Source organism: Alosa alosa, chromosome 21, assembly GCF_017589495.1.
Source record: "Alosa alosa isolate M-15738 ecotype Scorff River chromosome 21, AALO_Geno_1.1, whole genome shotgun sequence".
Classification (NCBI taxonomy): domain Eukaryota; kingdom Metazoa; phylum Chordata; class Actinopteri; order Clupeiformes; family Clupeidae; genus Alosa; species Alosa alosa.
The window spans coordinates 18,586,661-18,609,781 of NC_063209.1; the positions used below are offsets into that span (position 1 = coordinate 18,586,661).

The 23,121-nt window shown below is 42.4% G+C and overlaps 1 protein-coding gene and 1 long non-coding RNA gene across 2 annotated transcripts in view; both read right to left on the minus strand.

Annotated features, from left to right (window-relative positions):
• Window positions 1–62: 62 nt before the first annotated feature.
• Window positions 63–23,121, minus strand: part of LOC125286170 (ATP-binding cassette sub-family C member 12-like) — a 37,890-nt gene continuing 14,831 nt past the window's right edge. The window contains 12 exon segments of the mRNA XM_048230937.1: window positions 63–1,131; window positions 2,062–2,226; window positions 2,728–2,841; window positions 3,697–3,775; window positions 5,037–5,149; window positions 5,151–5,197; window positions 5,379–5,568; window positions 5,925–6,014; window positions 8,409–8,595; window positions 18,477–18,614; window positions 21,485–21,711; window positions 21,800–21,991. Of these exon segments, the coding sequence (XP_048086894.1) occupies window positions 1,039–1,131; window positions 2,062–2,226; window positions 2,728–2,841; window positions 3,697–3,775; window positions 5,037–5,149; window positions 5,151–5,197; window positions 5,379–5,568; window positions 5,925–6,014; window positions 8,409–8,595; window positions 18,477–18,614; window positions 21,485–21,711; window positions 21,800–21,991 (1,635 nt within the window). The 3' untranslated portion in view covers window positions 63–1,038.
• LOC125286171 lies at window positions 13,642–15,265 on the minus strand. The gene is made up of 3 exons (XR_007192131.1): window positions 15,110–15,265; window positions 14,007–14,154; window positions 13,642–13,775 (listed from the first exon to the last, which is right to left on the minus strand). It is a non-coding gene; the product is annotated as an uncharacterized LOC125286171 (long non-coding RNA).

Here is a 23,121-nt window from a genome sequence, read left to right on the forward strand (position 1 = left end):
ATAGGCCACACAATCACTATTCAATGAATCCAAACTCATAGTTCAACAGACTCCAGAAGGAATAATATAAAGATTATTCAATCACAATAAAGAGAGAACCAACATTGGATAAACTGCACTTTGTGCAGGAACATGTATTAACAATACAAAACTATAGACAATTGTAAAATGACATAAGCTTAATTTAGAATGGCTTAAGAATGATTAGCTATTTAGAAGTGGATAAACGTGATCTAGAGGTGCATATGTACAATTTAGAGGTGCGTATACACCATTTCTGAAATTCAGCAGGTAGGTAAACAGAGTTTATGTGCGTTTAGCCTCTACTACAGCCCTGCAGGAGACTTCTGCAGGTCATGATAAGCAATACCCTGACATGTTGACATATTGGTGATTTCACAACAAACTTTTTTTCCCCCCATTTTGTCAACAATTTAAACATTTATTTCATAAAAATGGCACATTTCAACAGTTGAATCATAATAATAGTGATATAGTCATATTACAAAATAATTTCCTCGAGGTTTCCTGCTCTGTTGCTCTTGGCCTCCAGCCCTGCCTCCATCTGTCATTTCTCTGTGGAGTCGACATCCTGCCTGTGTCCGTCATCGTCTTTTCCTTTCTGCAGATGTCCTGGCTGTGTCTGTCTCTGCTGACCCTGGCTTCCAAAGCCCAGGGGACACCCGCCTGTGTGTGTGTGTGTGTATGTGTGTGTGCGCATAATTCTGTGAGTGTGCATGTGTGTATGTTAATACGTATATTAATACACATATAAAATCAAATAAATAATTTACAATACACATTATAAAGTCATCCAAACAGCTATCAGGGCCCTTTAAATGGTGAAAACACACATAGGTCCAGAAGCACGTGACCTCTGCTCTATGCCATCTCCATGACAACGCCAACTTTGTGTGAGTGTGTTTGTATGTCTTGTATGCATGTATTTGTATGTAATTATATGCGTGTAGGTGTGTGAGCATGTAAGTGTGTGTGTGTGTGTTCAGGTCTCATGTGTGTGTGTGTGTGTGTCCATCATCACGTGTTGACCTGGTTGGCTGCTGCCAGTAGGGAGGAGAACAGAGAGTCTGGCCGCTGCAACAGAACCTCTGGAGGATCCAGTTCTGCCACCTGACACAAGAGGACAGCACTGTTATAACACAGCTTATGACATGTTTATAACAAGAGGACAGCACTGTTATAACACAGCTGATTACATGTTTATAACAAGAGGACAGCACTGTTATAACACAGCTGATTACATGATTACACTGTCTTTAAAGGACTCCTGTAATACATCAGAGGGGGTTCTCCCGTGCTCATGAAATCTGCACACGTGTTATAAATTTGTTTCTGTACTTTCTACCTGCTTTACATAGATTTATTTTACGGCTCTTCACAATGCTAGTAGAACGCTCTATTGACTTGAATGGGATTTCCCAACGTTCTACGGTAAAATTAATTAATGTAATTACCGCTGCAAACATATAATTACCGCTGTCAATGGCAACGGGTTTTGTGCTGCTGATCATATCACTCTGCAAGTATTCCGGTCACTTCTTGCATTGGAACTTCATTCAAAAGTGAAAGCAGACGGTTGATCAGCTGTGTTCTAAAGAATGTTTGAATCAAGTTCAGCGTGTGTTGCGAACTATTTGTTTCTCAGCAAAAGCCACGACGAAACGGTAATAATTAAGTGTAAAGAGACATATCGTGGAGTTTGTTTTTCGCTTTGGCAAGTAGTCAGAGAATAAAGGGATATCGTATAGAACGCCGGTCATTATGGGAAAATAAGTCCCTTCAGGTCGGGGTCCGGTTCGCCCTGTCGGGACTTATTTTCCCCATAATGACTGGCGTTCTATACATTATCCCTTACATATACATACACTGCTTTCCTTTTGCGACCTAATCACTTCAATGCATTATTGATGTTCTATAGAGAGGGTTTAGAGAGAGATAAGTGTTTAGCTGCGTCACAAAACAATAGGCTTTGTCAGTCTGCGAGTGCGATTGCACCCTCTGCAGTCCCTATAGTTACGCAAGTGGTGTGTGTGTGTGTACCTGTCCATTGTCCATGACGAGGATGCGGTCACTCTGTAAGACGGTGTTGATGCGGTGGGCGATGGTGAGGACGGTACAGTCCCTGAAGGCCTCCCGGATGGTCTGCTGCACCAGAGAGTCCGTCTCCGAGTCAATAGAGGCTGTGGCCTCATCCAGCAAGATGATCTGATGAGGAAAACACTGTCAGTGTGTGTGTGTGCACGCACGCATGTGTGTGTGTGTGTGTGGTTTCTTGGTGTTTTAAGCCCCCAACGTTGTCTTCAAGGCAGCGCTGCCTGGAAGACGCTAGGGTTAGGGGTTAATGTTAGGATTAGGTGCCTTTAAAGGAAAATTCCGGTTTTTAGCACTTTAAGGCCCTTTTCTGGTTTGTTTTGGATGAACTAGAGTGGTGGACACCGAAATTTTGACGATTGGTCCTGTCTCGACTTTTCTGACTCGTTTTGAATCGCCTTTGACTTCTCAGGGTGGCTGGCAATGGGCATACTGTAGTAGGTAGCTACTGTAGCTACTCAAACATGTCCTAAAACAACCCTTAACGTTCGTTTTCAAAAAAGTGCTAAAAACCGGAATTTTCCTTTAAGTCAACGGTGGCAGGGCTGCCTGAAAGATGACGTTGGGGGCTTAAAACACCATTGTGTGTGTGTGTGTGTGTGTGTGTGTTCTTACTCTAGAGTTCCTCAGCAGTGCTCTGGCCATACACAGCAGCTGTCTCTCCCCCACTGAGAAGTTTTCTCCATTTTCCACCACCGGGGCCCCAAGACCCTCAGGGAGCTTTGTAATCTGTCACACACACACACACACACACACATAATAGTTTGGATAAAACATACCTACAGTCATAATGGGATGCTATCATTGACAGTAATAGTCATGGTGCGTCTTTGAATGGAGGTGCGTATTTGCTTTGCACGACAGTGTCCACTAAGCATACACATGTTTATTTTGACCATTTGTCCAACATAGTTGGAGGTGGTAGTGGTAAATGTGATCATAGTGTTCGTATTGGATGTGGTACAGACTGCAGAGGTAGTAAAGAATAGGGCTCTGAAGAACTACAGTCACCCGAGATAGGAACAGATTTATTAGCCTGCTTTGTGGTTATAGTTTACTAATTTTGGTTTACATTTGATTGTTTTCCTGATTTACATAAGGTGCATAATACAAGGTGGTTGCCATCCTGTGATGTCATAATATGCAGATTAGATGAATAAATTGACCCCCTTCATAAACATTTGCTCATACTCAATGATTTTTACATTTATAGTAGGACTTCTCTGACCACTTTCAAGCCTTTTGAAATGTCTGTGACATCACCCAAAGGTTTTCTGAAGAGTAGGTATGAGGCTCGGAACATGTTAGCAAAGATCCTTGATTACTAGCTTTGCTTTAACCCTCTCTGATGTTAGTCTAGGTAACCTTTTTAGCCATGTAGCCTAGTTAACCTTGTTAGTCATATTAGCATATTTTAGGCTACTGAATAGCAAAACCACCACTGCCATCTTTAAGATGTAAAATGGGATTCTACAAACGTGTAGAAGGTGCTCAGGCTAGTACAGCACCCCTTTGGGCCAGAAACTGAGGGCCATTTCATAGTCTACACAAGCTGTTGTTATCACCAGCAGTAGGGAGGCGTACCGTGGGTTTCATGTAGGTCTTCTCCAGTGCCTGCCAGATCTCCTCATCGCTGTACTTATCAAACGGGTCCAGGTTATACCTGCCGGATACACCCACAGAGAAGCACACAAGCAGGGTAAGAGGAGAGAGGACAGATGGCAGTTTGTGTGTGTAGTAACAGCACTCACTGATGCACTTATTCTTACTGTACTCTACCATTTTTAAATTGTCCTAAAATTGTTGAGAGAATTGCTTTAAAACGTAAACTATTTACCATGTTGTTAGTCGCTTTGGTTAAAAATGTGTCAGCCAAATGTAATGTAATGTAATGTAATGCCAATGCCATAATCCATTTGTCCACCCGAGTTGGTCACAGAGTTGTTTGCAACAGAAAGTTGCAAATGGAACGCCCCTGAAGTTCTATCCCGACTCCTCAGCTTGGTCGAACTCAGAATAACCCAAGTTAAAATTTCCAAGAACAGTAAATGCGACCCGTCGATATCGGTTTCAGTTCTGTCCAATTTGTCTCACATTAAATCAGTCGTAGAAACAATAGTGTCCAACCCTTTATCTGTCGCCATGTTTAGATTAGATTAGATTAGATTTAGATTAGATTTATTAGAACTTTATTGTCATTTAGCAGAGTACAGGTACAAAGCCAATGAAATGCAGTTGCTATGACGTTTGTGTAAAATACTATTTAATGCTTCATTACAAACTGCCATTGCTATATCTGGTAACAATAAATTGCTAACAGTCGAACAAATGTAGCATTTTGTTTTCACAACTTGTTGACAACTGGAACACAACCAGCTCAGGTTTTTACACAAACTAGCTAGCATACTAGCAAGCATGCAGTAGACTGAAAAGTTGTGGGTTCAATTCCCAGCATCTACCGTTGTGCCCTTGAGCAAGGCACTTAAACCCAATGGCCCTTAATATAATATAATTGACATATGTAAGTTGCTTTGGAAAAAATGTAGATTAATAAATGTACAATGTAAATGCATAATAATGTGACATCATTCCGAATAACTAGTCGTTTTACGAGACAACTGGAACGTGCCATTAGTTACATAATGCTGTACAAAGGCAGCAAAATAAAATTGTGTGTGTGTCCTACCTGACTGTTCCTATGAACCTCCTCCTATAAAGAGCACTGGGTGTGGTATGACTGAAAGTTTATATGTGTTTGTCTGAGTTGTGTGTGTGTGTGTGTGTGTGTGTGTGTGTGTCCTACCTGACTGTTCCTATGAACCTCCTCCTATAAAGAGCACTGGGTGTGGTATGACTGAAAGTTTATATGTGTTTGTCTGAGTTGTGTGTGTGCGTGTGTGTGTGTGTGTGTGAGAGTGTCCTACCTGACTGTTCCTATGAAGAGCACTGGGTCCTGTGGGATGACGGACAGCTGACTCCTGAGGTCCTGCAGGCCGATGGAACTGGTGTTCACATCGTCTATCAACATAGTGCCCCCCTGCTGGCTCAGACAGGCGGAACAACGCCACGCCCAGAGACGACTTGCCTACAAGAAAAAAACGCACACAAACACACACACACACACACACACATAAGAATTTCACATCAGTATCACACACATAAAACCAGATCACACACATAACAGCAACAGCAGTGTGTGTGTGTGTGTGTGTGTGTGTGTGTATTTGTGAGTAGTCGTAAGTTAAGTTCTGTAAGTTAAGGTGTACCAGATCCAGTCCTTCCCACAATGCCGAGCTTCTCTTTTCCCTTGATGGTGAAGTGTAGACTATTGAGCACGATGGGTGTGTTGTCACGGTAACGCATGCTGTAGTCCTTGAAAGTGATGGAACCTTGTTGGGGCCAACCTTCCGGAATGTTAACCCCCTTCACCCGCCGAGGAGCCTCCGATACACAACCCTACACACACAGATACACACACACACACAGAAATATATTAGTTATAGTGGCGTTACATTAGCTTCTGGTATGTTTAATGGTGTTTGTCCAAAACTAGAGCCACAGTGTCCAAACTGAATCAGATCCATTGTGTGAAAGAGTCCCTCTTTTCCCATTCAAAATACAACTATGGCATATATCATTGCATAATATTCCAATACAGTGAATATGAAACAAGTTGTGAGGCATTTTTGCCCTTATGATGTATCAGATGAGATTAGAGAGGGGGAAGGAGAGACAGAAAGAGAGATGAGAGAATGAAAAGATGCTCATGGATACACTGTGACCTACTGATGAAAGAGATGGGGGGGTCATACCGTGATGTACTCCATCAGACGTTCAACGGAGGTGAATTTGGCCTCCAGTTCCGTAGACAACCTAACAACGTACTGCAACATTCCCGTGAGCTGAAAGAGAAAGATTGAGGGAGAGAGGGGGGAGAGGGAGAGAGAGAGGGGGGGTCAGGCACAGCCAGGCAGCTACAGTACATGGGAGCTCACAGACATGCCCCCAGAGTGTAGCGCTGTAGCTGTGTTAGCTGCTGACTGTAGCAACTCGAGCTAGGTAAAACGGATTGTTTTCGGGGGTTTTTCGTACCAACAGTACTTGGTTACCTCGGCCGGATTTATCCATTAAGCCCCTTTCCCACAATACCCTTAAACAGATAAAGCCCAAACTCCCAATAGAGAACTACCTCACTGCCCCAAACTCCCGATAGAGAACTACCCCACTGCCCCAAAGTCCTGATAGAGAACTACCCCACTGCCCCAAATTCCCGATAGAGAACTATCCCACTGCCCCAAAGTCCTGATAGAAAACTACCTCAAACTCCTGATAAAGAAGTACCCCACTGCCTTAACTCCTGAAAGAGCTACCCCTCTACCCCTAATCTCTCAGATTGGACCAGAGCCAGTAGCTATAATGTACAGCTTCAGATGGTAGTTAAACGTTTAGAGCTTTAAAGTATTTGGATCAGTTCCACAGTGGTAAAACCAGTCTGGCAGGACACACCTCATGATTTACCAGAGGGCAGTGCTAAACCTGCTGACCTCCTTGGTGACCTGATTGGATTAGATTAGATTCAACTTTATTGTCATTTAGCAGAGTACAGGTACAGCACTGCTGATGTGGAGGGGGATGTGTGCCCTGCTCTTGAAATCTCTCCTGAAATCCACAATGATCTCCTTGGTCTTCTGGGTATTGAGTGCCAGGTTATTGTTTTTGCACCACATAGCTACAGTAGGTGCTGAATCTCATCTCTATATGCTGTTTCATCAACCTCTCTGATCAGGCCCACCACTGTGGTGTCATCTGCGAACTTGATTATAGCATTGGAGCCATAAACAGGGGTGCAGCCATGAGTAAAGAGGGGGTAGAGCAAAGGGCTCGACACACAGCTTTGCTGCACGCCAGTGTTCAGGGTGATGGTGGAGGAGAGTCTGGGGTCTGTTAGTAAGGAAGTCCATAATCCAGTTGCAAAGTGTGTTGCTGATGCCAAGCTGGCCTAGCTTGGAGATCAGCTTGAATGGGATCACAGTGTTGAATGCTGAACTGAAGTCAATGAACAGCATTCTATCATATGTATTGGGACTGTCCAGATTGGTGAGTGCCAGATGGAGCGCAGTGGAGATGACATCCTCTGTTGATCTGTTGCGTCGGTACGCAAATTGATACGGGTCCAGTGTAACAGGCAGAAATGATTTCAGCTGTGAGAGGACCAGCCTTTTAAAGCATTTCGCAATAATGGGTGTCAGTGTAACCGGGCGGAAGTCGTTCAGCTCTTTGGCTGTGGACTATTTAGGCACCGGAGCAATAGTGGCAGATTTAAAACTGTGGGGGACTGTTGAGTGGGCCAGAGACATGTTAAAGATGTTGGTGAAGACACCAGCCAACTGCTCCGAGCAGGCTCGCAACACACGTCCGGGGACTCCTTCCGAGCAGCTTTCCGAGCATTCACTCTGCCCAGGATGTCGCAGACCTCTGAGGTGGAAAATTGGAGTATGTCCTCGTCCGCTGAAACAGCTGACTTAAAGGCTGCCTCCTTGTTTTCTCGGTCAAATCGAGCATAGAAGTGGTTCAGCTCGTCTGGGAGGGAAGGGAAGAGTTGCAAGGGTATTTGTTGGTGACTGTATGTAGACCTTGCCAGTTGCCACATACGCCGGGGGTCGGAGAAGTTGAAGTGTCTTCAATCCTTTTCTTGTAGGTGTGTTTGGCCCTGGATATTCCTTTCCTCAGGTTGGATCTGGCTGAGCTGTAGGCCTCCTGGTCTCCCAGCCTGAAGGCTGCATCCCTAGCCTTGAGGGGGAGGCAAACTTCTTTGTTCATCCAGGGTTTCTGGTTAGGGAATAGTTTCACTGTTTTATGTGTAGTCACTCCCTGTACACACTTGTTGATATAATCCAGGACAGAGTTGGTGTATGTGTGAATGTTTGTATGGGAGTCCATCGAGGCGTCAGCAGCAAACAAATTCCAGTCAGTGTGCTGGAACTGTTGTTATAGAGTGGAGTCTGCGTTTTCCATCCAGACCTTAACGGCTTTTGTTGTTGGTTTCACACGTTTGATGACTGGGGTGTACTTAGGCAGGAGAAACAAAGAGAGGATGGTACATATTCCAACTGTAGGCTGTACTGATGGTGCATACCTCACCTGTATGGTGTAGTGATGGTGTACAGCTCACCTGTATAGTGTAGTGATGGTGTATATCTCACCTGTATGGTGTAGTGATGGTGTATTGCTCACCAGTATGGTGTAGTGATGGTGTATATCTCACCTGTATGGTGTAGTGATGGTGTATTGCTCACCTGTATGGTGTAGGAGAGGGCCAGACCCTTCAAGGAGGGGCTGATGGTGTCTGGGCTGAGCACTACGAACAACGCCACCGTCAGGGTGATTAAGGCAGACATGAAGTCCAGCCAGAAGGACAGCCACCGCGTGCCGCAATTAAACAGCAGGAAGTGGTTCGAGTTGGTGTCCACCATACGTTTGAATCTATAACACACACACACACACACCATTTTCTTCTGCACCACAAAACACCTTTTACTATAGACAACAAGCATTTACATTTGGTGATTTAGCTGATTTATTTTATTTATCCTTTATTTTACCAGGTGAGTCCCATTGAGGTCTTACATCTCTTTTTTAAGGGAGCCCTGGGCTCGCAAAAGTACAGAAAAAAAGAGAACAGAAGGTATACAACAAAAACAACAGAAAGGTATACAACAAAGACAAACAATGACAGGTCCAGACACAACAAACAATAGGTTAAATAACAAAAAGAGCTACATTTAACAACAGCCAAATACATATATAGACAAAAACTAAAAAGGGGAGGGTTATTGGTGAAACAGGTGCAGTGATATGACATTAGTGTCTTAAGTAAATGTTTAAAATGTCTGAGTGGTTTATTTTTGAAGGAGGTTCCAGCACCAAGGGGCAGAGTATAAAAGCAATCTTTCCCAGTTCTGAGCCATTTGTGGTATGGTAATGAGCAGGGTTTTATTGGAACGGAGACTATATTTACTGTGATTCCAAATGAAGAAGGCTAGTGAAACCATCTACAGAGACCAAGAGAACTAAAACCAGCCATCTTGTAAAAAGACAGTCGTGATGCATACATGCATTGGGATTTGTGATGAAGCGTAATGCACCATGATACACAGGGCCAGATGTACTAATGCTTTTGCGCCCACTTCAGGCGCAATGTGCGTGTAAAATCATTGCGAGGTATGTACAAACAGGCCGCAATGATGTAAAAGTGCAAAAACTGCCTGTCGCGGGAGCTGAAAGTGGCAGATTGCGTTTGTCATGTCATGCATATGCATTCATGGGAGGATCCAAGGGAAAGTGGGAGTTTAGCATAAAAAGGGGGAGGGGAAGAGTAAAGAGCGCCTAATTATGTATTCTGCGGTATGTACAAAGACTGCTCCTGAAAGCGCACGTCTATTCTGCGCCTAAATACTTCCGCCTTGTAAAAGCAGGTGTTAATCCAAATTGCAGTTCAATGCGTCAATAAGAGAACCTTTCAAAGCCAACAGAATCGCTATTTAGAGCACCAGTTTTTGTGGTGAAAGTATTTGTACTACCAAAAGCAACCTTAACTTTCGTTGGCCTTTCGAATGTCTTACTTTCACTTTCACGTCATTCACTTAAAGGAATTATCCGGAGTAAAATGCACTTTAGATCAATTTACGGATGATTGGGAGTACATACGTTGAGTTGACATCAAAATCATGTAATTCGGATGTGTTTTGAGAAAGTTTCATTTTACCGTTTTTAGTCAAAACTCGTTAGCCTGGAAGTGACCAGGGCAAGTCATTTTGCCGCTACAAAACGCTATTTTTATACCTCTTCTACAGTTCCAAACAACATTACACTTACGTGGTAGTGAGTAGAGGGTCCCTAAAGCCAAACCGAAGTATCCCAAGGTCTTTATGTGGTCGGATAGAGAGTCCAGAATGAATTTCATCAAGCCAGTACCTTTCGGAAATAAAGCTGCCGCGGCTGGCGTCTTTTAGGGAAAGTCCGTGAGGATTCCGGTTTGCCAAGTGTGGAGTAACGCCCTCTGGAAATTCACAATGAATTTCCAGGCGTGTTACTCCACACTCGCAATCGACTCCTGACGGACTTTCCCCTAAAGACGCATCAACTTCAGCAACTATTTCGAAAAATCAACTCAACGTATGTACTCCCAATCATCCGTAAATTGATCTAAAGTGCATTTTACTCCGGATAATTCCTTTAAACTTTCCTACTTGCTAGATTTAACCAATCTTCCATAGCCTACGTGCAGTAGTTTGAGTAGAACTACTGATCTTCATTTTCTCCCTGCTTGTTTACATCTTATCATGTATGGTATTTCATGATCGCTAAATGTTTGATTCTTTTTAATGTTGTCATCAGTTAACTTCATTCAATTATGCTTGTATGTAGGCTGCCATTCAGTTGTGGGCGTTAAGTAAATTGCGTTTATGGGCGGAGAAAAGACAGAAAAGGCCGGTTTACACTAAGTTGAGCGACTGATAAATCTGACCGAAACTTGGGTCTGACAGCGTTCGCAATCTGCGGTGTGTCAATGATGCTGATAACGCTACGTTTGCAAATGTACGTACATCTGGCCCACAGAGTCAAGTGCTATATAAGTATAGGGAAATTTGGTCTCTGCATTTATCCCAATCCGTGAAGTGAAACACACTGAGCACACAGTGAACACACAGTGAGGTGAAGCACACACTAATCCTGCTACAGCGGCGCTCAGGGAGCAGTGAGGGGTTGCTCAAGGGCATTTCAGCCGTTCCTACTGGTCGGGGTTCGAACCGGCAACCCTCCAGTTTCAAGTCCGAAGCCCTAACCAGTAGGCTACGGCTGCCCCTCGAAGTGGTAGAGGTAGCATGCATATATCCCCATAACCCAACACTTGGCAGGAAAGTAGCATTAACCTGTTTTTTCTAGCCTTTATGGTAAACAAGAGTTATTTCTAAAATAGAATCCAAGCTTCACTCTGAGCTTGTGCACCAATTTTTTGGAAGTAAGCTTTCCATCAATCCACAGACCTAGATATTTGTATGCTGAAACTTTGTCAATTCTCTTCCCATCTAATGTGGAGCAAGGGTGGGAGCAGTGCAATATAAAACGGCATCAACCGCATAAAGATGTATGTTGGCGCTCTCTACAGCAGTGGCAATGGTGTTGATGTAGATTGTGAAAAGAACTGGACCAAGGATTGATCCTTGAGGGACACCTTTCTTATCCTCTAAGGAATCTGACCTATGACCAAAACAGTTTGAGTTCTGCTGGTGAGGTAGTTCTTAAACCAACTAACAGCATTGGAGCTCAAGCCAATGTCCAGAAGTCTCTGAGAGAGAATAGTATGTTCAACTGTGTCAAAGGCCTTAGACAAGTCAATGAACAGGGCAGCAGAGCTCATCTTTCTTGTTCAGAGCATTAGAAATGTCCTTTAACACCAGAGTGGCTGCAGTAATAGTGATATGCTGGCCCTAGAGCTGGCCCAAAAGCCTGTGGGGTGCTTTTGCAGAAAGTCTTTAACCTGGGAATTAACTAAGGACTCCAAGATCTTAGCAAGTACCGGTACATACAGTTTTGAAATAGGGCAGTAATTGTCAAGAGTAGAGGGACCTCCTCCCTTAAGAGGGGCAACACATAAGCTGACTTCCAAATGTCTGGAATGACAATGGAAGAGAGAGATAAATTAAACATGTATGTTAAAGGTTTTGCTATAGTATCTGCTGCCAGTTTCAAAAGAGAGTTATCAAGACTGTCAGGGCCAGCTGATTTCCTAGGATCAATTTCTTTAAAGGGGTCATAGAATGCAAAACCGAGTTTACTTTGTCATAGATGAATAGTGATAGTTCAGTGGGTGAAACGGACATACAGAGAACTTCAAAACCCCACCGACACCTCCTTCCTATGCAAATCTCACAATTCTAAACTCCCGCAATAAAACGGGCGAATCCAAACGAAGCTGCGAGTTTACGCAAACTAGCAGGTGGTACCTTATTTGGCTCTGGCCTGTACATTTGTCACGCCTCAAAATTTACATACAGACCAGCCCACTGGTGCTCTCAGCCCAGGAACGTGAACGGAGAGCGAAGATGAGACAAACACTAGTTTAGCTGCATGCTCGTTTACTTCCACAGGAATTATAAAGCAGACAGTTCTTCAAGGATATCGAAAATGAGCCCGCGGTCGTAAATGCAGTGTTCAGGTTGAAACTTAGGCTACAAAGAAAGCTGAGACTTTCCATAGTCTTCCCAAGGATTCAAAAGTTCGAGGGGCATGGATAATGTTTTTCTACCAGAAGAAGATCCCTGCAAAGTTCCACACTCTGTTATTAATTTGCAAAACATTTCACCGAAGGCAGTTTTCAAAACCTTGTACAGTTAAGCAGGATTTGCTAAGCTGCTGTTACTGAAACGAGGGGCTGTTCCGACCGTAAGGTCATCACAACCGCATGCTGTAAGTATTATTTGGTCGCTAAGCAGTTATTAGCCATGCTAACGTGTATCTAGCAAGTAGAATGTGTGATTTAGTTCATTAATTGGCAAGGCTATTTAATTTTCCTGTGTGTCATTCGGATAAAACCTGTGTTGTCATGTTAACCTACATTTTACTATGCATGTTTGTCGAGATGTCTGACAGGTTATGTTCTCAGCAAGATACAGTAGCTAACTGAAGCTGAGTAACAGGATAGTTTGGTTGCTAAGCTGTAATATAACCCATACCCATATAACACATACGTTTTTGACGTCAGAAGTGGAAACAACTTCACGTTATCAATTCAAATGATATCTAGTCGATATGTTGAAAACCGTGTTGTCTAGATACAATGGATTTATTTGCACGTTCTTATTTTAGAACATTACAAGAACGGCAGCATGCCAAACAGATGCTCTAAGTGTGGCATCTTGCGGAGCTTAGAATATTAGCAAATGCTTTTGCTGTGAGTTAACAGCTTGGTGTGTGCATGCAAAAGTGACTTTCACTTGTGTTACAACATTTCTGTTGTTTGGTTTAGGTTTTATCTAGCAGCCATGCACTTCAATGACAATGGTGAGTCCCCACAACAGAAGACAGCCAAGGAGAAACTATGTACAGACTTGCCAAACAATTTGTAAGTTTAATAAAAATATATGTTTTTATTACAAACAACAAATCAAAATGTGCAACAGTATAGGCACTAAAAAGAACTTATCGATTCACACACAACAGGCTGTCTTAGACCTGATGCTACTGGTGTCAATCATCATCAGTACTGTAAACAAAGCACAATGTTCAGGGCCATTCAATTTGTTTATTGTACAGTATATAGCCTACAATGCACTGTATTACAGTATCCAATATAAGTCCTTTTTCTTGTCCTCTTCGAGATCATCAAAGACCCTCTTCCTTATTGGGATGCTGTCCAGCGGATTCCTGTGCCCCAGGACTTGTGTGCTCAGCTAGACAGACCTTCCATGGAGGATGCTGTTGCTGAACATGTCACAGCGGTTCAGTCGAAAAGGTCTGAATCAGCGTAATGCCCTGAAGTATCCGGAAGTTCCCTCCATATGCGTAGCACCACGCACAAGGGGATCATGACACGGACACTTCTTCTAAGGAAACCCCAGCTCCTGCTCACAAAAGACCTGTAGGCCAAGTCACTTCATTGCCTGCAACGAGAACAGGGTGGAAAAGCAATTTTTTTTTACTATTTATTTTTTTATATTTTACATCAGAGTATCACTGGACGATTGTTGAAAAAAAAAAATAAAGTTTATCATTTTGTGGTGTTGATCAAACTGTGTTTTTGCAATATGCTGAACCAATAATGAATGTGTATTGGTTAAAAATATTTTATTTATATTCTGTAACTGCTAACACTTGTATCAGATTGTCCTCACCTTTCCATTCCTCTGATTCTCAAACGGCCATGGTCAGCTCAGTAAATATTCATTGCATTTTGCAAAGAATATAGAGGCACAACGGATTGAGGCCATGATGGGTCATTCAGGTCAGCTCCTCAGGAACCTGGGTCATTCTTTTAATAACCTGTAAAAACAAACATAATTTCCCTGCTGTTATTTCGTAATTTTGAATGAGCAGGTAGCACAAAGTAGCAAATGTCTCCAGTTTTAGTTACCAGAGTTGTAAGATCACATATTAGGCTACTACAGGGAAAGAAGGTAATAATCTCAATCAGATGTCAGCAGGATAGTTACAAGATTACATTACACTGACTGTACCTACTGTATTTTAAGTAGCCTACTATGTAAATTTCCCCTTGGGGATAAATAAGTGTTTTTGAATTGACACAAATTGGCCTAGTAATATTTTTAAGTTGACCTCGTTTCACTTCAGCCATAGGCTACAAACTGCACAGAGCTCCTGCCCAGCTAACTGGACGTCCTGTTGTAAGATCATACATTACTACATGGAAAGAACGTAAAAATCTTGATAATCAGATGACTTAATCAGCAGGATAGTAGTTACACGAGTACATTAGACCTACTGACACAAACGTAATATTTTCATTGACGCGAGCAGTAGGCTACTCCTTTCACTTCAGCAATAGCGTTATAGCCTCACGAACTGCACAGAGCTCCTGCCCAGCTAACTGGGCGTCCTGTTGTAAGATCGCATATTACCACTACAATAATGTATGTAACTCCTAATCAGATGACCTATTCACCAGGAGAATATACTTACTGACTAAAAACGAGTACTTTCCTTGCAAGCAGCACTCCTTTCACTACAGCATAGCCTGAACTGCCCACGGACTACAAACTTTTCAGCTAGTTTCTAACTGGACATCTTGACAAAAATTGCACAAGGGTACAAGTTGTAAAACATTTGTTTGTGTGCAAATGAATAACTTCTGTTGCTTACAATGCTAAAAACGACCCTAATACAATGTTTAGCTTAGTCTCTACGACACTAACGTCGCGAGTATTACAGCTAGCTAACTGGGCTACTCTGGCAAACTCAAGTAAATGACAAAACTTACCACTCTGAAGTAGTCATTTCCAATCTATGGGCGACTGGTTGCTCCTCTATTTCAGATTCTTCCTTTGATTCAGGCTCAAATATGCTGTTCACCACCTATGTCTCCATAGTATTTCCACATTGGCTGTTTCAGTGAGTGCTGTCGGCCATGTTTGCGTCTTTGCTCGAGCTTAAACTCGTTGTAAACCAACCAATCAGCACGCAGGTCATCTAAATATTCATGAGCATACCATAAAAGGAAGAAAACCTCTCGTTTCATTCTAGGGCTTTTAACCAGGCTTGCATTAGCACAGAACAGCACATATGCCATTTTCAGCCCAACCAATGTTACACACCCTATTCAGAGACCTTAAGGACCAGCACAAAATACCCTATATCATCATTCTATCACCCCTTTAAGACCCTTAAAAAAGAAAAGGGGATGCATTCAAAGTCAAACCTTATCTGTCCAGAGGGTCAGATAAACCAGAGAAGCAGTTATTAGGTGGAGAGACATATGGATAGGAAGCTTTGTCAGGATGGATTTGCTGAGCATCCTGTACAATATGTTGGGTGAGGGCAGTGTCAGTAACAGGGCATATTAGAGATTTAATAATTTTCCATGATTTCAAGGGGTTATTCAGATTACTAGAAACTGACTGGAGGAAGAAGTCAGATTTACATTTTCTCATGCGATGATTACCGATACATTTGTTTCTGAGGTAACTGAAGTCAGTCCAGTCAGACTGAGAGTTGAAATTCCTTGCTAAGGCTCATGTGACATTTCTCTCATAAATCAGAGAAGCCAGTTAAGGGTAAAACCATGAGTTTTCCCGCCCCTTAATACTGAAGCGTCTAAGGGAGGCATGTTTATTAGTGACAGAAAGAAAAATTGAATGAAAGTAGTTCCAGGCAGTGTTAATGTCTGGGAATAAGACGAATTCTAGAGAAGTCACAGTTGTGTAAACCTGTAGAAAGGCCTGTTCTACAAACCTTCAAAAGTTACAAGGCTCGATTTTAGGAAGCCGGGTGTCCCTGACACAACCTATTGCACAATGGTCACTGATGTCATTTGAGAATACACATACAGCTGGATATATCTGTGGTGTATTGGTGAGTGTTAGGTCTATTAGGGACTTAGTGTTAATTTTGTCACCTAATTTTAATTTAGTCTTAGTCTTGTGATGAAATGTCCTTTTTAGTCTTTGTCATATTTAGTCATTCAAATATCATTTTTGTTAGTCAAGTTTTAGTCGACTAAAAGTCTCGTCATTTTAGTCTAGTTTTAGTCAAATGAAAACTAAAGTTATCTTAGTCTTAGTCAGTTTTAGTCAAAACAGTTTAGTCTTTTTTTTTATAACAAATTATTTCTGATTACCATTTGAGTCAAATAGTGTTTCACACATCTCAATTTTCCAACAATATTGTGTGTCAACAGAGCTACTCGTCTGTTATAATTACTCATTCTGATTTTTTGTCAGTCAGTATGTTTACATGCACAGGTAAGTCAAGCTACAATTATAGCTCGGCTGGGATTTGACCATAGACAGTAAAAGATTTGACTGGACCACTGTCATGATATTCGTAGACCAGTGTTTCTCAAAGTGTGGTGGTCTGCAAGCTATCCCAAGTGGTCCGCGAGCAGATGTGGTAAAATATAATATAGATGAGTTGTTTGCAATATTGAACCAACTTGTATGTAAATCCAAACAGTTCTGCAACACTGTCTATGTAAGATATGCCAGTTTAAATCATATGAATCCTCTGACACAATAAGCAAAGTGCAAAGACAATAAGCAAGGCGGTTCAGTGAGTAGGCCTATTGTGTAGACTAATATACTGGTGAAGTAGGTCTAATCTTTCTTTTTTTTTTAGCTAGGGTTAGTTACGTGGTAACCTGACTCTCGCCAGATGAATGTCGTTCCACTTAGCTCCGCCTAGCTTCACTCACATCCATCTGGGACCTCTTCCATTGAGAGTGATTTCTGCAACCGATTTTATGGTACAGCCAATCAGGACGCAGGGCGGAGTTTCATAGATGTGACATAAGCGTAGAAGGGACTGTGAGACTGTTATTAAGCGTCACGGGTTGGCTTCGATGTGAGTGGTTGAAGTAGCACGTCAATAGATGACGGACAAGTGGCTTATTCAATCATATGCAAGCATTTTTTGATTAGGCCCAGCCTTCTGAAGCAACACTTCAATGGATCGGTTCCAGATGGATGAGTGGAGCTAGGCGGAGCGAAATTCATCTGGCTAGGGTCAGGTTAGTTAGGTGGTCCTTCGTCTGAAAAAGTTTGAGAAACACTGTCGTAGACCCAAGTATTAATGTTTTACTCCGCCACGCTAGATGGCAATATGCGCCCAAAGGCAACACATTCCCCAAACAAACTCTCCATCTTATCCATAGCTAACTTGCTAGCGAACTTTCCATATTAGCTTACTTGCTAGAAAACTTTGCATCATCAGTGTAACTAGTCAAATAGTTGACATTGCATGCTAAACATTTTCGTATGGACATTCTGGGGGATGTTAGTTTGTATGAGAGAAGCTTCAACTTCTGGGTATGTAGCATTGTGTGATAAAGCTAGGTAGTTAGCTTAACTCTGGCAGAAATCTCCGGTGTTCTTGTTCCATGTAGTTTCGTGTTGCAGCCACAGGGTTGCAGCAACAGCACGTAGACTAGCCTACAGGAGCATGAACTCATTCAGAATATTTTGAAAACGTAACAGCTAGATATTCTGTCTTCTCATTTTGTAGACGAAAATGAAGAGAGATTTTATCTTAGTTTTTATTTCATGCAAAACATTTTAGTCTCGTCTTTTTTCGTCAACAATAATGCATCTTAAGATAGTCTTAGTTAGTGTTTCAGGACATTAGTGCCATCTCGTCGTCGTGAACGTGAATTGAACTTGGCTCTAAGAGATTAGGAAGGGAGAATGATTTTGTTACTCTGCAGCTAACCTGGTTTTAACATAAATGGCAATACCACCACCCTTGCTTGGAAGGTCACTGTGGAAAATGTTATAGCCATTAATTTGAATAGAAGAATCCAAAACAGATTTGTTCAACCAGGTCTTCGATAATACTAAGATATTAGGGTCTGAGGTAGAGACCCAAACCCTGACTAGATCCATTTGTGGATCAATACTTCTGACATTCATATGAAGTGTCTAGGGGGGGCATGTTTATTAGTGACAGAAAGAAAAATATGAAGCAAACCAAGGCCATTGGGCTCTTTGAAGTCAGATGGGGTAGATACATTGATACAAGGAGGTGTAGGCCCCAGATTTGGATACACATTACCGGACATCAAAAGATTATTAAAGAGCTAATGATGATGATGTGTGTGTGTGTGTGTGTGTGTGTGTGTGTGTGTGATTTCTTACTGCTCGATGTACTGCTCTCTCTTGTCGTAGGCGTGTATAGTACTGAGGCCCTGGATGACTGAGGTAGTGAGAGAGATCCATGGTGAGCGGCTCACATTCTCCAAACGCTTCATCTCACGGATGCTCCGCTGGAACATGCTGACAAACACAAACACAGTGTTTACGAACACAAGTTTACTAAGGGGCAGTTGTACTAACACATTTGCACCTATCCCCTTGCAATATGCGCCTAAAGCAGGGGTGGGCAAACTCCGGCCCGCCAAACACTTTCATCCGGCCCGCCGAGCATTTCATTTAGTTATCAGGCTGCTCGCTATTTTTTTCCTGCGATAGAGACGACGTTGGTTAGCTCTACTGCAAACTGCTTTTCACTCTCCTTAGATAACGTTTACAATGTCAATGTCAAAACATCATGTTAAATAGAGATAACATCATGTTAAACTAAGTTAACTCTTAGTTATCTCCTTTGCAGCAGATCTAACGTGAGCATTATGCAATCCATTTAATTTGGAACACGTCTGCACTCACGAGAGGGAGAGAGAGCCGCAGGTTCCAGCTGGCTTGTGATTGTTGATAATTGATATCTGCTTCTTATAAGAAAGTTTTAAAAGGAAATCATGAAGGCAACAGTAGTTCCCACTACTGACCATTTAAAAACTGTGAGAGGGCCCAGCCGTATAGGTACAGCACTAGCCATAGCGGAGCAGGCAGAAGATCATTGAGAAATAAACGTGAATTAAAGCGACTGTCTTAAAGCGACAGTGCACAATTTATACATTTGTTAAACAGCATAAAATTAGCAGTATTTTTAAGCAATTAATATTTTAAAACAAATACTTTTCATACTAAATTATAGGCTATAAAAAATGTATTTTTTTAAGCGTGTGGCGTGGGGGGGTTGTTGTGCGGCCCGCCAGCCAATTTTCGAAACCCAATGTGGCCCTTGAGCCAAAACGTTTGCCCACCCCTGGCCTAAAGACATGACATGGTATGTACAAATCAAGCGGCAACATTCTAATTTGAACAATGAAGCCTACCCGGAAATGCGAAAAATTGCAATACATCGAAAATCCGCTAGGGGCAGGTCCCAAAAGGGAGCAAATGTCCATAGACCCCCATGTTAAAATGTCCGTTTTCACAGCATAAATTCATGCTTTTACAGGTTGGTCCCATGGACTGTCTCCCACACTGTTCTGATCACTCTAAGGTCGCCTTCAGGCAAGAAAAACAATGCTTTAAAAACATATTTTCGCTGGAAGGGCAGGGGTGCAGGCAGACCCGGCGGCAGACACAAATTCACGGACGGGCATTACACCTTTCCAGGGGGGGCACTGGAATTTAAATTGATCACGGTAGTTTAAGCTTACACTTGACAAAACATTCCAATATGAAAATGTAGATGCAATTGTTGTAAAATGGTGCAGCTCCTTTAAAGAGAGCCCTGTGCGCGGGATGGAGAGAGAAAAGGAGAGGGATATGTGTGTTAGAACTGAGATGCGTGTGGAAAAAGTAGGCGTGCTGTTGAGACTGGAGCTAGTCATATTCAAAATAATGTAAAAAATAAATCCGCAGATAAAACCAAAATCCTCGTTCATTTTGCTAACCACTTTCAGATAGAGTGTTAGGGAGTTAGCCCCAAGTCTGGATAACCCGGCCCTGGAGTGGTAAGCTCCCTGTTCTCGACTAGGTCAGAAGAAAAAAAAAAACTGTAAAGGTTAACGCTATCAAACAAACCCAGAAACTACTAGGCATACTTCTACTAACTACGATATGAGATATAGCCTACCTGCGAGCCGATAAGCTATATTTGTCATCGGATGACAGGGGTTAGTGCAGAAGTGAAGTAGACTGCGCCACGTAACCTCCTCTCCATTTAGGTGATGGGCTTACCTAATGTTCCTGATTGATTAGCTACGGAATAATACAGATTTTACCAGTTTTATTTGCTACTTGCTAGATTGACAAACGTATAGGCTAGGCCTACATTTAATAAGTGTTCAAAATCAATCTATGGGATTGGGGTTGGTTGGAGCAGCCAAGCTCGTTCAGGGCGGGCACAGATGACTTCCAGAACGGGCCTGGCCCCCCAAAGCCCCCCCATGCCGACGGGACTGGGTGCAGGACAACAGTACAGAAACGGCCAAATCCGATGGGGCTAATGTTATGAAAGTAATAAAATATGGGATATTTTACGGGAAAATATTAAAACAGGAAGACAGCTGGAAAAAAGTTGACAGATATGTTTCTGACAGTGGGTGACTCTAGGGCTCTTTGCTGTTGTTAGAACGGCCTGTAGGCCTATTGCACATAGGCCTACCATCACGTTAAATTTTGTACAAATAAATAATAGCCTACAGCAATAATACCGGCGCTGTCGCGCTTGTCAATTGACAGCTGCATTAAATAGACCTACCTATGCATTTTCTATATCAACAAAATGGCCGCTGCGAACGTTATTACCTGATTATTACGTAGATCGAATATGCCTAATTTTTTACAGTCTATGGTACAAATAGACAACACTTTGGTAAAGACGCATGCCTGTCACATGAGCATAGAGGTTTCCCACTCATGGACATGCTTTTATGGGAAGACTGAGCGACAAGTGGGTGTGCCTTGCAAAACCACAGGAGGTGATGCGTAAAGGCACACTTATTTCTTGTTCCATTGTGTATGAAAACTGCGAGTGACAGCCATGTCTGTTTTGGGGTGAAAACGTTCTGCATTTTAAAAGCAGGTCTAATCCAGATTGTGTTTAAATGAGTGAAAAGATACTTAAAGTAAAATACACGCAGGATGACAAGGTACTGCATGCACTTTCTGAAAACTGGCCAAGTGGTCATTTACAGGACTTACTGGACTGCTGTGGCAAGCAGTAGTGTTACTGTAATATTAGTGAGAGAAAAACAGACAGTACTCAACATGATTTGGGCTTACAACAGATTACTGTAATTCTCACATAAATACACAGACACACACAGACAGTAGGCAAGTAGGTAGACACTAACTAGAGGATGAGAGTGAAGACTACTCCGAGCACGGACACAGCGATGAGCATGAGGGGGAAGACAGCAGAGATGGTCAAGATGGTGAAGGTGACTATGAGGCAGAACTGCAGGAAGCTCTCCATGTTGAAGGGCAGGGCCGTGTCCAGCTCATCCTGGTCCTTGGAGAACCGGTTCACCATGCGGCCTGTGGGCGTCGTGTCAAAGAAGCTCATCGGACTGAACAGGATCTGCAGAAGACATGGGGGTTAGGCCCTGTGTGTGTGTGTGTGTAAGTGTGTTTGTGTTTGAGTGTGTGTGTGTGTGTGTGTGTATTACCTTGTGGAACATGGTGTCATGGAGTTTGGAGGAGGCTCGTAGCGTTATCTGGGTGAAGGAGTAGCCTTTGATGAGGCTGAATATTACCATGGCAACCACACAGAGGCCGTAGATGATCTGGTAAAACTGGAGGTTGGGGTTCAGGGAGACATCTACTGCCGAGCCACTCTCAATACTAGCATTTGTCCAGTTCTGCAACACAAAATACAAAACAGTAAGACAAACCTAACCAGCCACTCCTAGAAAATATTTGGTATAGCACTGCTCTTACAGTACAGTAGTCTAGATAGATAGATAGATAGATAGATAGATAGATAGATAGATAGATAGATAGATAGATAGATAGATAGGTAGGTAGGTAGGTAGATAGATAGATATAGCTTTTTTGGGTTCCAGCTTTAGGAGCTTCTCAGCTTTTGCCATAAGAAGTGCAAAGTTCTCTGTCTCCGTTTCTCACTTTTGTGTCCAGACTCCAGACACCTCACCATATGTATCTAATATACTGTATTGAGGGCTGATGCTAGAGACAGGGGTCAGAGGGGTCAAAGGGATATAACAGGTCATCTGCATACAGCAAAACCTTTTGTTCTTGATCCTGCCAGACTCCCAGTCAGTTGCGTCGTCTGGCGTAGCATCAGTGCTAAGGGCTACATTTGCATTAGCAGACAAAAACCATCACACTGGATAGCGGTTTGGAGCAGCGGTAGTGCTGGGCGGTATGACCAAAAATGTATATCACGGTATTTTTCAAAATTCTTACGGTTTCACGGTATATGACGGTATTTTTTTTTCCATGCATAATCAGATGTTCACAGCATTTTCTACAAGTTGGGAGAGGAATTGCTGCAGTACATTGAGTAAGGATGGTCTATTTTATTGTCATGATGTAGAATAACTCTACACTGACTAGTGGTAATGCAGTTTTGCATGGCCCCAGAAAATGATGCTGTTTACAAAGAGCCACTCATGATTCTAATGAAGAATCTAATCAGAATGCAAAGACAATTGCAGTCAAAATACAGAACTTTTACTGTGCAAATTTCACAAACATTTTGTATAAAACCAATACAAAAAGTAGTGCAACTTGCAATAATTATACTTTTTTGAAAATTAATATAAAACCTCTCTGCTAATATGCTTAGGTCCTACTCTGTCAAATAGGCCTATCAGAAACATGCCTTATTGTTATTGTGTGGTTTACATGACGTTAGTGGTAGGCTAACGTTAACTTCATGTGGATGTGGATGTCTTGTTAGCCTGCCATGAGCTTCGGTTCGGTTCGCTAGGCAAAACATTAACAAAAAAGTTTGTTTTGGTTCGCT